The sequence below is a fragment of the Photinus pyralis genome, unplaced genomic scaffold (genome assembly GCF_008802855.1).
Source record: "Photinus pyralis isolate 1611_PpyrPB1 unplaced genomic scaffold, Ppyr1.3 Ppyr1.4_LG9, whole genome shotgun sequence".
In the NCBI taxonomy this organism is placed as follows: Eukaryota; Metazoa; Arthropoda; class Insecta; order Coleoptera; family Lampyridae; genus Photinus; species Photinus pyralis.
In genome coordinates, this window is record NW_022170878.1 from 18,257,810 (window position 1) to 18,270,860 (window position 13,051).

Consider the following 13,051-nt stretch of genomic DNA (forward strand, 5'->3'; position numbering starts at 1 on the left):
GGAAACCAGAAGTTATAAGGAGCCAGTGCCCCAACTGCCGCGAAAACGCGAGTGCAGCCCAGGTAAACTTTTACCCCGTGGAAGTGAAGTAGTGCAGATCAGTATCTCGAGTGCAACCGGGAGTGCATATATCGACACGGTCATAGCGGAACACACACTTTTTTCGGTACTTCGCGCCGTCAATTACAGGTTCGTACCCCGGGACTTTTTAACATAATCCTGGCTGACGGAGAACCAAGGTCCCAAACTGCTAGGTTTATACCGATATAAACGAATGCCTTTTGGGCTTAGGAGCGCCCCCGAATGAAGGCATAAAACAGTCACAGCCTACTTGGACGACATTATTGTCCTCTTCGAGAACTTCGAGAAGCACCTCTCCGGCCTTCGCGAAGTTTTTGGATGGATGCGCCGATTCAAATTAAAGCACCCAAGAAGTGGAGTCATTACTTGACTGGAAAACATTTCAAATCTTTCATGTTTGGTGCTATGGATTCAAGTAAAATTAAAAACGAAAAATTTCAACGTTGGAGTTTGGAGCTCTCTTCTTATAATATCATTTAACGACCCGGAAAACAACCCAACTAGACATCTAGAAAAAGAAGCAGTCTTTCTTTGCGTCATCTGGCAAAAAAATGCTAAAAAAACTGCTTAATCTCTCACGTAGTTTAGTATTCATTATCCAAATATAACCAAGCTTGACATTGACGATAATTAACCACGCGATTAAATATTAACCATTCAATGTGTTAGTTTCAAAATGAAGGTGATAGCCATTACGTTGGGGAAAAGGCTTCTGCAATACATCGCTGCCTTTACTGGTGAGCTAGCAATATAACTTCGGTTGCTCCTCTTACAGTGTAGACCACTAGGTTTATTGCAGGTGTTCTCTTGCGGATTGAACTTGGGCTGGCCATCGCCCTATATCCCGGTGCTTCTAAGTGAGGATTCTCCAATTCCAATGACCGTAGATGAGTCATCTTGGGTGGGGACCATTTATCCCTTAGGCGGACTGTGCGGCAGCGTCTTGCTGGGCGTTGTAGGGGGTCGAATCGGAAGAAAGTCAATTGTGCTATGGTCAAGTGTGCCATTCTGTATATCACGGATAACAGTCGCCTTCGCAACGACACTATCTATGCTACTAATTGGACGTTTAATAGCAGGAATGAGTGAAGGGTTAGCTTTAGCTTCTATTCTAATTTACTTCAGTGAAATTTCCGACAAGGAAATACGAGGAATGTTATGCTCCAGTGTTTCCGTCACGCTCTTCCTTGGTGTGATGGTAATCAATCTGGTTGGATCTTACTTGACTATCAAAACTTCATCTTTGATTCTACTGGTAATACCCGTAATCAATTTCCTCACCTTCGTTTGGATGCCCGAATCGCCAAATTACCTACTGATGAAAAGTAAATACGAGGAAGCAAAGCAAAGTTTTATTTCGTTCAAGGGTTCCGAAGATGCGGACCACAGCTTGACAGTGATCAGAACAGCGATCGAGAAAGAAAATTTAAGTCAAACGCAATTCATTTGCCTTTTTAAAAAGGACAACAGAAAACAATTACTGGCGACTTTTGGTTTACTGTTCGCTCAACAAATGAGTGGTATCACCGCCTTTAGCATCTACGCTCAAACTATTTTCAAAGAGGGAGGTGAAGCAATTTCGCCTCTTTTGTCGGCGGTCATATTTCACACCATACAACTTACATTTTCCGTACTAAGTGCTGCACTTGTGGACAAACTTGGGAGGAGACCTCTACTCATATCGTCTTCAATTGGATCAGCTGCAGCGTTGTTTGCTGGAGGATTGTTCTTTTTCATCCGAGACGTTGTCAACGTGGATACTTCCAGGATTTCGGTGCTTTCAACGATTATATTGTTTATATACACTTTCACCTTTTGTTTAGGCTTACAAACTATGCCTAACTTTATACCAACCGAACTGTTTCCCACTACCTTAAAGGCGTACGCCTCGACCGTCTCCAACGTACTTTTGTACAGTTTAGGGGCGATTTCCACGAAATACTTACAATTCACTAAAGATAACTACGGCCTGTTTGTTCCATTTTGGAGTTTTGCCGTATGTGTCGCAATCGGATTAGTGATAATTGTGAAGTACCTGCCCGAAACTAAAAACAAGACATTGGAAGAGATTCAAATCGAACTAAATCAATCACCAACGACAGGTGAAGGAAGTTCACAAAATCCGTGAGCTTTTTGGTCATTTTACTACTATTGTCTCTGGTGTTGTTAGGAAGTGCAACTTACCATCTGCCAGAAAGACTGTTTAGAAATACAGTTAAAAATGTGGGTGGCTTAGTTAAAAAAAAAATAATGGACAGTATTAAAATTTTGTAAAAGTCAATCAAATATATTTTTGTATAACTGTCAATAAAAGTGACGTTTTTAATGGCTGTCAAGAGAGTTAAAAGATGACGTTTACAAGATAAGATGTTAAAAATATTTTTAACACTAGTGTTAATAGCTATTTGTATAACAAGGGAGGGAAGTTAAAGATGCCCTCCCGCGTGTGAAGTTTCATGCCCGACGCGAAGCGGAGGGCAGTAATCAGACAAGGGAGGGATATGTACTTTCCTCCAGAGTTATACATATGATTTTTTCTACTACCTCAACCTTAATTTAGCAAAGATAATTAATTTTTTCTATTTCGGTGTCACAATGATGATTTTGTACAACTGTTTTCGGCCGAAAACAGTTGTACAAAGACAGTGATTATAGTCGTTTTTTTTGGTAACTCATCTTTTAAGTTGGCAGTTACTAGTTAGTACAAGTAGGTAGTTCGTTGGGTACTTCCCAGAGACATGGAGAGAGGAGATCGCTGATCGACGAGTGCGCATCCAAGAAAGGGTGCGACCTCATGGGCGCTGCCATTTTTACACCCGTTGTGTCATGTTGTGTTTATAGTGGTGTTATTTTAGCCTGTGTTCGTGTTTAGGAGAGCTTTTTTCGAGGTTTAAGTGTTTATTTTGTAACGTCAACGTCACTGGCATTTTCTTTTGTTCATTTGGATTGAGATATTATTTTCTTCCTACGGAGCTGCTGCCGAATAGAGTGTAGTGTATGAAGATTGTGTTAGATGTCTCTGGGTTGCGTCAGTAAACCTTTATAGTCCTGTTCAAATTTCGCGCTTCAATGGGTGTCAAAATGGCAGCCCCCTTGTTTTGTAACTTCGCGCAGTTTCATGCGTTATCTCCCCTCTCCATGTCTCTGGTCTTACTACGCTGCCAACCTAAAACTTAACGGCATAAAAAGTGTTCCCAACATAAAACATGTTAGTTCTAATGTTCCCTATAGTTTCTGATAATGATTTTTTTTATTAAATTAAAGCACCGAAATAGAAAAAATAGTATGAAAAACGCGTGTTACAATGCTTTATTGTAATACTCCTATCTTGCGAACACTCGTGGCTACGCTTCGCGTCGCCACTCGTGCCACAAGATAGTCGTATTACAATAGGTCGCATTGTAACACTTGTCTTTCAATATACTATTTACGGTAAGATAACTGCTTGCCATCTAGTTACACTAAAAAATTTAGGATGTATCCATGGTGAAGTTATGTTGCCATGGTAGCGGTATAAACAGTAGCTTGTGTACTGGTCGTTTCTGTAATTTTTCATCAGGAAATATGGAGATAGAAAGTGATTTAGAGGAAAACATTCCCTCAGACATTTTAGAAGAAGCTAATCAGGCGTCGCTTGATCTATTGCCTGCAAAATCTAGGGACAGATACAAAAAAGAATATACTGCTTTCAAAAATTGGATGATGGGGAGAAAAGTCAAGAAAATTGCTGAAGAGGTAATCTTAGCATATTTTGCACATCATTCTAAAACGCTTAAACCATCGACGATGTGGAGTAAATATTCAATGTTACGTACCACCATTGAATAATAATTCAATGGTACCACATTACTTATAAACGACAACGTTGACATTAAGTATGCAAAAGTCATAGCTTTGCTTAAACGTCAAGGAAATGGGTATAAACCAAAGAAAGGTAAAATTTTCTGTAGGAATGACATAAACAGATTTCTTTCGGAGGCGCCCGATGACTATTACTTGCAAATGAAGGTAATTATGAGATGATTTGAATTTGATACCTACATTATGAACGCTATATTTTGTTCGTAGGTTGCTTTAATTATTGGACTTGCCGGAGCTTGCCGTTGCGATGAGCTAATTAAATTGTCATTGCATGATATTCAGGATAATGGAGACATATTAGTTGTGAAAATACCCGATAGCAAAACAAAAATGCAAAGAACATTTGTAATCACTAACGAAACCATTAATGGAACAAGTGTACATGGAATTTATAATAGAAAATATGTTTCATTACGCTCTGTTAAAACTGAACATACAAGATTTTTTGTTAATTACGTAAAAGGGAAATGCACCATCCAAGTCATAGGGAAAAATACAATTGCCAAAATACCATATAAAATTGCAAAGTACCTCGAGCTACCAGATGCAGAAGGTTACACTGGGCATAGTTTTCGGCGCACCTCCGCATCTTTGTTGGTTGATGCTGGAGGAGATTTATTAAGTTTAAAGAGACACGGAGAATGGCGCTCTACCAACGTAGCCGAGGGCTATTTAGAAGAATCAATTGTAAAAAAAAGTAAAGTTTCTAACCAAATTATATGCGAAATGCCCTCCACAAAAGTTTCTGGAGAACATCAAATGAACTCTACAAACATTGAAAGTACAGGTTTCAATGTTAATCAATCTTCCTCGCCTTTTTCTGGTAACATTACTTTCAACAATGTTACTAATTGCACCTTTAACTTTGGTTCTTCTACTAGCACTGAGAATAACAAGTACATATAAATAAAGTTAGTTGTAATTGAAGGGTATTTTGTTTACTTATAAGCTTACGTATATATGGAGTTGAGGGAGGAAAAAAGTCCCTTAGGGAGGAAAAGTGCAGCTTTCGACCCTCAAAACGGGGCGAGAATAGTATATTATATAGCAAGGGACTAAAGTGCAAGATTTAATCCCGAGAGTGGAAATTATTGCCCGAGCGTTAGCGAGGGCAATAACCACTTGAGGGATTAGATCGCACTTTAGTCCTGTGGTATATACGCAATTTTTTGCCCTCCCGGATAACTAAAAACTTCCAGCAATTCAACTGAACCTAAAGAAATTGACCTATTAAAAAAAGCATTAGTAAGCTTGGTTAGGTAACCAAGGTAATAGGTGTAAATAAAACGAACCATTTTGCATTTCGTGATTTAAGTAAGCAAGAAACATGACTGAGAATAAATGTAAGGAACCTCTTGGCATAAAGAATAAAGATGGCAGCTGCACGAGCAGTCGAGAGCCTTTTACCCACGAAGTCGAAAAATTTATATAACAAGCGGTATGAAGAATTTAAAAAATGGTGTGCAAGTAAAACTGTACAAGAATACACTGAAAATGTCATGCTCGCTTATTTTGAAGAGAAACAGCAAGGGTTTTCACCTTCTTCGCTGTGGTCCTTGTACTCAATGCTCAAGGCCACAATATTGGTCAAGAAAAATATCGACAAGTAGGGAAAGAATGGGGGTGCGCAGATCCTCTTTGACCTTGGGTTCCGCGCATATGGGCTCTATATGGATGGGGATGCGCAGATCCTGATCAGAATCCTATGGGGATTCAATGAATCCTCTGACCTACTTTTAAAATGCGAGTGGGGTCTCAGAGAATCCTGGATGACCTAGTTACAACCCATTGGGGTCTCAAATGATCCTTCCTTAACGTACGGGGATTCATTTGAGCCGTCCTTGATCTTATCTTAATTGATGGGGTCACAAATGAGCCGTGTTTGCTTAGTTAGGTAAACGGATCCTCTGTGACTTACGGGTGTCCATTTAGGCCGTCCGTGATCTCGTCTTTAGTCGTAAACTCGTAACGCAAAAAAGAAACATTTTACGTAACTAATTATCAAGACGCAAAGAGCCTGAAAGATCTCATAAATTAATTGTATTTCGAACAAGGAAAAGTTCATAAATTTAATTCTTAGTAATCTCATTTAAGTGTGTAATAAATTATGAAGATTCAAAGAAGTCGTGTTTCAGTATATTCAAAATACCCAATTTCCTGAACAGCGCTCGGGTATTCCACTTTAAAATGAAGTTGAAAAAACATCAACGTTCATGAGTGTGCTACCCTGTTAAACAAAAATTTAGCAAAATTTCGCCGGAGTAAATTACAGTGCATTCGTTTAACTGGTCCTTAATTTTTTGAAATCTATTCAGTATTAACTGGCCAGAAACATTTTCTGTAGACCGTGCTTGTCATTAAATGACAGTTTGCCCGAGCGCTGTTATAATAATTTGGGTTTGATGTAGTTAAATTATCGCAGGGAATCTGAGGTAATTTATGTAGTTTAGTAAGTTTAATGCGTTTTACATACAGGAAAAAAAGTGTTACCAATTAATGGAACATAACGCGTAAAACTTAATGCATTTACAATTTATTACATGCCCAAATATGTCTTCCTCTATAAAGTGATAATAATTTAATTTAAAGTAAACAAGTGCTTAATGGATGCCTATAATTAATAGGGAAAAAAAACCTGGATCTAAATATAATAAATAAGCAAAAATGAATCGTGGTCTATAAACTTCGAATCACATTAAGCAATAAACGTAATCAAGCCAATCCGTTTTACGTAAAGCAAAATCACCCATAATTAGGTGTTGTGATAAATACAAATTCGCGGATACGTATTTAAGTGGAAGTAGCATTTCATTTCATCTATCGATCACAGCAAAAGTGGTCTACATATTTTATAGGGAATTTTATACAATTAATTGTAATGTAATCCGAAACGCGAAAAAAACCATCGTAAAACTGTCGTTCATTCCTTATACAGTTCAATAAGGGTCTGAAATAGCGTAATACATTTGTTTCGGATTTTTAGGAATCATAAAATTTTAGTTAAGTGGACACTTATGGGTAAAGATAAAATACAAATATCAAGTGCCGTGTAACTTTTTTTTAGGTTATTTAGATAGTAAAGTAGGTATTTTTTAATCAATGCGTATGTGTATTCAATCTTAATGGAATAAATCGCGTATGATTATTTTGATGTCATAGTTCGACTGTATTAAGTTAATGGATGTCTAATTTATTACTGCACTAAATTACTACGAATATTTTAATTACACATGATTTAACACGTCTGAATGATGGACGGTGTATGAGTAACAGACTTGAAATACGCGTAAAAGTTAATGGATTTACAATTTATTATTGTAATAAATCTCGTTTTGAGTGTGAGTTTGATTATAAAAATAATAATCGAATTTTGGATGTCTCTAAGTTAAATTAGAATGAAACAGCTTTCTCATAAAACGTAAAAATGGACAGAAACATTCACTTCACTCGTATTTATTGTTTCGTGTTCGCGTTAAGGGTTGCAGGCGCTTGGCAGCCATACACACACTTTAGCTATTTTTGAATGGGATTCATTTATTTTCCTTTATTACTTTACGTAACTGAATAAATTTACTAAATAAAAAATTATAAGCCTAGATCGAAGAGTTTTCGAATGATGTGAGTTTTTTTTCCCATAACTTGGTGAATCTTTTACAAAGTAAATCCTGTTATAAGACAAAACTATATACTTAACCCATTATTATTAACGTTTTATACATGACTACTGAATGGATGTAAGGTTTGTTATCTTTTATTCTAAAACGAAATGCTTGGTCAAGGGTTTATTCTTAAAAGGTAAAAAAGTGTAATAGAAATCGGAAAGTTTTTATTCAAAAGTATTTATGAGAAAAAATTCCAGTGTATTATTATTGGTTTCACGCATGGTGAATGTGATCGGCCCAAATGATGTTATGATAGGCGGGCCGGTGGGGGGAACCGTTGTCACAAATAGGGGTGTTCCTTCAAAATTTTTCACGATGACCGTCTTGGGGGTATCTACGGGCCGGTCTATCCATAATTCGAAAGGAACCACATCCCAAATTTCGATTTCTGATAGGAAAATAAGTAATTACTTTCTTTGATGCCTAAAAGATTTAAGTTCTACTTACCGTGAGTTTCCATATTAACTAAATGTTTGTTAACGAAATGTTATGAATTTTTTTAACTGAAGAAGTTGTATTTATACCAAAGAACCTTATATATGCGAATATCGATGGAATGGGGAAATCCAAACCTTTTTCGAGAGGTGTATTCGTTAGGAGGAGCACGAATCCCAAGAAAAAAAATCTTTAATGGGCAGTCGATATCTTCAAATAGTTTGAGATATTGGTAGATAATTTGTAGAGAGGGAATGCTCAATCATGCTCCTTGATCAATTAGTTTAAACCCCATACATATATAGTGCAAAAATATCGAGCAGCTGCAGTAAGCATGAGTGCTTCGCCCCGTATTAAAATATTGCAGAACATTGTAGTCGTGCCCGCGAAAGAAGCTGATGTGCAAGAAAACGTGTTAATAGAAGATATTTGTAAAGATTTAAATTGTCCAGATTTCGATTATTCGCTTCTTGAAGAAATCTTCGGTGACATTGAATGCCTTAACCGTCAACTTATAGACGCCGAAAAACAACTTTCTCGATTTTTTAAGATTTTATCTATTAAACGGGAAAACAATTTTTGCGATCTCCAGTGGTGCCATTGCCAAGTGGAGCACCTTATTGAAAGGAGAGCAAAGTTATTAGCGGACATCCAACAGTTATCCGTAGGGTAAGTAATTGAGTGGAGTTACTTTTTTTTGTCATTTATTGTTATCTAGGAGCTTCCAGTAAAAATATTGAAGAGTTCAGATTTTGGGGGATCGTTAAGCCGGTGTACCAACTACTTATTTAAAAAAGGAGATCAAGTTCGTTTATAAGGTGAGAAAGTTGCGAAATTATTTCATTTGTGACTCAATTTTATAGGAATCAAAAATATTTATGTGTGAAAAATGTAATAAATCATTCGCTACTAATAGCAATCTTCGACGCCATCTCAAAAAGTCATGTAGAGGTAAGGAATTTTTATTACTCTTGCAAAAAAAAGTGTTTAAATCGTAGCTCAAGAACCATCTCCAAAGAAGCTCAAAGTTGCACACGATACCCAGAGATTTTGCGATGTGTGTTCGGAGCACGTTTCAAGCCGAGATTATGTTGGACATTTGCGAAGTGTCAAACATAAAAATAATTCCCTTGCGTTTTCAACTGAAGGTGTTCAAGTAATTACGTCAGCCTTCAAATCTCGCATTGTAAGCTACAGAATATCAGCGAATACACAATACATTAATCTGAAGGAATTTGTCGAATCGTTGGCTGACGTAATAAAAAAATTAGTTCGTGAGCAAATTGATATCATGGGTAGCGTTAAGGTGAACTGCGAGCTGTTTGGTTATTTTATTTTGGAATCGAAGGATCGAGGAGAAGTTAAGTCTTTTAATACTCGTAACCAAGTATTGACGATAAGTTCCGACTTAAGTGAATGGTTTAAGGATATCATCGAAAAACTGGAAGTTGACGCAACGGAATTTGAACATCGCGAGTCAGGTATTAATATCCAATTGTTTATGCCATGTTTACATAATTATTTGTTCTAGGATGGGCTCTTCAGCACTGATTATATATGGAAGTCAACATTAATAAATATAACCCGCTACGAGCTTCTTCATTCATACCGACCCCTGCATTTATCTCACGCAAAAGAGCCATTATTAATGTAAAGAACGAGGATTTCGGATGTTTTGGATGGGCGCTAGTTGCAGCTATTTATACTCCAACTGGACATCCCTGCGAACCGGATTCGTATCCGGACTATTTAGAAAAGTTCAATTTTGAAGGAATAACGTTCCCGGTAAAATTAGATGCGATATCAAAATTTGAAGAAATGAATCCCTTGTCCATTAACGTTTACGGTTTAGAGGAGGACACACAGAAACAAGGTAAAATGACATATAAAGTAGTAGGTCCTTTACATTATACCAAACAAAAGAAAGCCGTGCATGTAAATCTTTTATACTTGTCTAATTTAGATGGCAACAGTCACTACTGCTACATTTCTAATATGTCGCGATTAATTTCCATGCAAGTGTCCAAGCACAAAGAGGCTATTTATCTATGTGACGGATGCTTGCAATATTTTACAAGTCAGGAAAACCTGTGGCGCCATTCTAGATTCGATTGTAATTATGTTTGTACATTTTTGCCTGCAAAGGAACCTATCTTGACAAAGTGGGGCCAGCCGTCATTTGATAATCGACTTAAATTTAATAATTACCAAAATAAAATCAAACACCCGTTTGTTGTCTATGAGGATTTCGAATCGTTGCTTAAGCCCATAGAAGGACCTCAACCGAATCCTCTTCTTCAATTTACTACCAAAACATTTGAGCACGAACCATATTCGTTCGCGTATTATATTAAATGTTCTTTTGATGATAAATTTTCAAAGTTTCAAATTTATCGAGGTGCCAATGCTCCAGTGCAGTTTATAAATATACTAGAGAATGATATTCTAACCATATACAATCAACATTTTAAGCAAAGTAAACCTTTACAAATTTTAACAGAAGAGGAACGGAGAAAAATTAATCTTGCCACAAATTATGGGATTTGTGAGAAACCTTTTGTTGAGGGAGATGTAAAAGTGATCGACCACGACCATCAGACTTCTTTCGTCAGGGCCGGATTATGTCATTCTATATGTAATTTACAGCTTCAAACCCCAAATTTTATCCCTGTATTTTTCCACAATTTGACCGGGTACGACAGCCATCTTTTCGTTAAATCCCTGGCTTTAGAGAATGAAAATATAGACGTTATTGCCGGAAATAAGGAAAAGTATATTTCTTTTTCGAAGCATATTGTAGTAGATCAAATCGTGGAGAACGGAGTTCCAAAAAACCTAATATGGAGAATACGTTTCGTCGATAGTTTTCGTTTTCTGGCCAGTTCAGTTCATTAAATGTTCTTGCTAAAAATTTGAGTGATAGCGAGTGCACTGAAATTACAAAATTTTTTGGATCTGGACGTGAATTTGAATTAATTCGACAAAAAGGTGTTTTTCCGTATTCGTTTGTAGACTCATACGATAAGCTTAATCTAACTACGATCCCCAATAAAAGCGATTTCTTTGATATGTTGCACGAGCAGGACATTACCGATGAAGAATACAGACGTGCTCAGGAAGTTTGGAATTTATTTAATTGCCAGACGTTGGGCGAATACTCGGACATTTATTTAAAATCTGATGTGCTTTTATTGGCCGATATATTTGAAAACTACAGAGGCGTGTGTTTACGCGAGTACGAAATTGACGCTGCCCAATATCTGACCGGTCCTAGCCTTAGCTGGGACGCTATGTTAAAAAAGACGGATGTGGAATTAGAATTACTGACAGATATTGACATGCTTCATTTTTTTAAACGTGGTATTCGAGGCGGCGTCAGTACGTGCACCAAACGCAAAGCAATCGCTAACAATAAATTTCTTCCCAATTACGATCCTTCCAAACCAAGCTCATTTATTATTTATCTGGATGCATGCAATCTTTATGGTCATTCCCAAACACAATTTCTCCCACAAAGTGACTTTGTTTGGCTCACACCCGAAGAAATTCAAAATTTTAATGTTTTCGAAATATCAGATGAGTCACCGATCGGGTATGTCTTAGAAGTTGATCTACTGTACCCTGAGGCCCTCCACAATTTGCAAAATGACATGCCCTATTGCCCAGAATCTATAACTCCGCCAAATTCAAGGTCAAAGTATAAGAAACTAATTCCAAATTTAAATCATAAGGAAAAATACGTTTTACATTATAGAATGCTAAGACAATGCCTGCAACACGGATTAATTTTAAAAAATATTCATCGCGGGGTTAAATTTACCCAATCGCCTTGGTTAAAATCCTATATTGATCTAAATACGGAACTGCGTAATCGTGAAACTAGCGAATCGGGCCGTGACACTATAAAAACTATGAATAACAGCATTTATGGTAAAACTATGGAAAACGTTGACAAACGAGTTAACGTTGCACTTGTAAGTCACTGGGAGAGGATCGGTAAGAAGCCTGGAGCTGAGGGCCACATATCTAAACCAAATTTTAAAAATTTATCGGTGTTCTCTGAAAATCTCGTGGCAATTGAAATGTCCAAAGTATCCGTAAAGTACAACAAACCGGTGTATGTTGGTTTTTCAATTTTAGATTTATCCAAAACAGTTATGTACGAGTTCTTTTACGATTTTCTAAAACCATTATATCAAGATAAAGTATCTTTGTTGTATACAGACACCGATTCCCTTATATTGGAGATTTTTACTAATAATTTCTATGATGACATGAAATTATATTTGGATAGATATGACACATCTAAATTTCCCCTTGATAATGTACACGGTATTCCACGCAACATTTCAGTTGTGGGGAAGATGAAAGATGAATATTGCGGTGTCCCCATCGCTAGTTTTTACGGTGCAGGTGCAAAGTCATACTGTGTCAATGTAGGTGATCGTGTAGATAAGAAAGCTAAAGGGGTAAAAAAGTATGTAATAAAGAACGGCTTAAAAGAGGAAGATTATAAGAAAGTAGTCGAAGAAGGTGGCGTGATTATGAAGCAGATGAGCGGTTTTCGATCTCACTTGCACACCATGTACACAGAAATGACAAACAAAATAGCCTTATCATCAACGGACGACAAAAGATACATTATCCCTGGCACCTGCAGAACATTGGCATGGGGACATCGCGATATTAACGCAATTCAAAATTTGGAAGATTTTCTTAATTCTTTGTAATCATCAATAACAAGCTAAGTTATTTAAAATGTTTATTTAAAATGTTTACAATACCATGTGCCATAATTACAATAAAAAAAAAATCGCATTGTTTTATTAAATAAGATGAGCGCCCGGACTACAACCACAAACGCAGTAGGTCTTCTCTGTTTCATTAATCTTCAAGCAGGCCATACGATTTAATAATCTTGCATATCTGCAACGTGACGACCAACGAAGGTGCTCAGCTAAGGGTACATCGGAGGCCTCCCACTTATTAATGCGCACTTTACAATAAAAGCA

At 37.0% G+C, this 13,051-nt stretch overlaps 3 protein-coding genes across 3 annotated transcripts; all 3 read left to right on the forward strand.

The window, feature by feature from the left end:
• The first annotated feature begins 1,162 nt into the window (after positions 1-1,162).
• Positions 1,163-2,209, forward strand: LOC116180045 (facilitated trehalose transporter Tret1-like). Its single transcript, XM_031499871.1, has one exon. It carries the CDS (start codon positions 1,163-1,165, stop codon positions 2,207-2,209), a length of 1,047 nt encoding a protein of 348 aa, XP_031355731.1.
• A 6,600-nt stretch (positions 2,210-8,809) lies between these two features.
• Positions 8,810-9,590, forward strand: LOC116180046. The gene is made up of 4 exons (XM_031499872.1): positions 8,810-8,857; positions 8,903-8,990; positions 9,038-9,520; positions 9,571-9,590. Exons 2-4 carry the CDS (start codon positions 8,918-8,920, stop codon positions 9,588-9,590), a joined length of 576 nt encoding a protein of 191 aa, XP_031355732.1. The 5' UTR covers positions 8,810-8,857; positions 8,903-8,917.
• Positions 9,591-9,596: 6 nt separating this feature from the next.
• Positions 9,597-12,769, forward strand: LOC116180047. The gene is made up of 2 exons (XM_031499873.1): positions 9,597-9,912; positions 11,052-12,769. The coding sequence occupies exons 1-2, from the start codon at positions 9,597-9,599 to the stop codon at positions 12,767-12,769; spliced, it is 2,034 nt and encodes a 677-aa protein (XP_031355733.1).
• The last annotated feature ends 282 nt before the right edge of the window (positions 12,770-13,051 follow it).

Excerpts from the sequence above, each read along its gene's own strand:
- LOC116180045 (XM_031499871.1), top strand. The coding sequence starts at position 1,163 with ATGAGTGAAGGGTTAGCTTTAGCTTCTATTCTAATTTACTTCAGTGAA.
- LOC116180047 (XM_031499873.1), top strand. The coding sequence starts at position 9,597 with ATGGAAGTCAACATTAATAAATATAACCCGCTACGAGCTTCTTCATTC. Across the intron at positions 9,913-11,051 it reads GGAGGACACACAGAAACAAG|ACTCATACGATAAGCTTAAT; the intron begins GTAAAATGACAT and ends ATTCGTTTGTAG.
- LOC116180046 (XM_031499872.1), top strand. The coding sequence starts at position 8,918 with ATGTGTGAAAAATGTAATAAATCATTCGCTACTAATAGCAATCTTCGA. Across the intron at positions 8,991-9,037 it reads TCTCAAAAAGTCATGTAGAG|CTCAAGAACCATCTCCAAAG; the intron begins GTAAGGAATTTT and ends TTTAAATCGTAG. Across the intron at positions 9,521-9,570 it reads ATTTGAACATCGCGAGTCAG|GATGGGCTCTTCAGCACTGA; the intron begins GTATTAATATCC and ends TATTTGTTCTAG.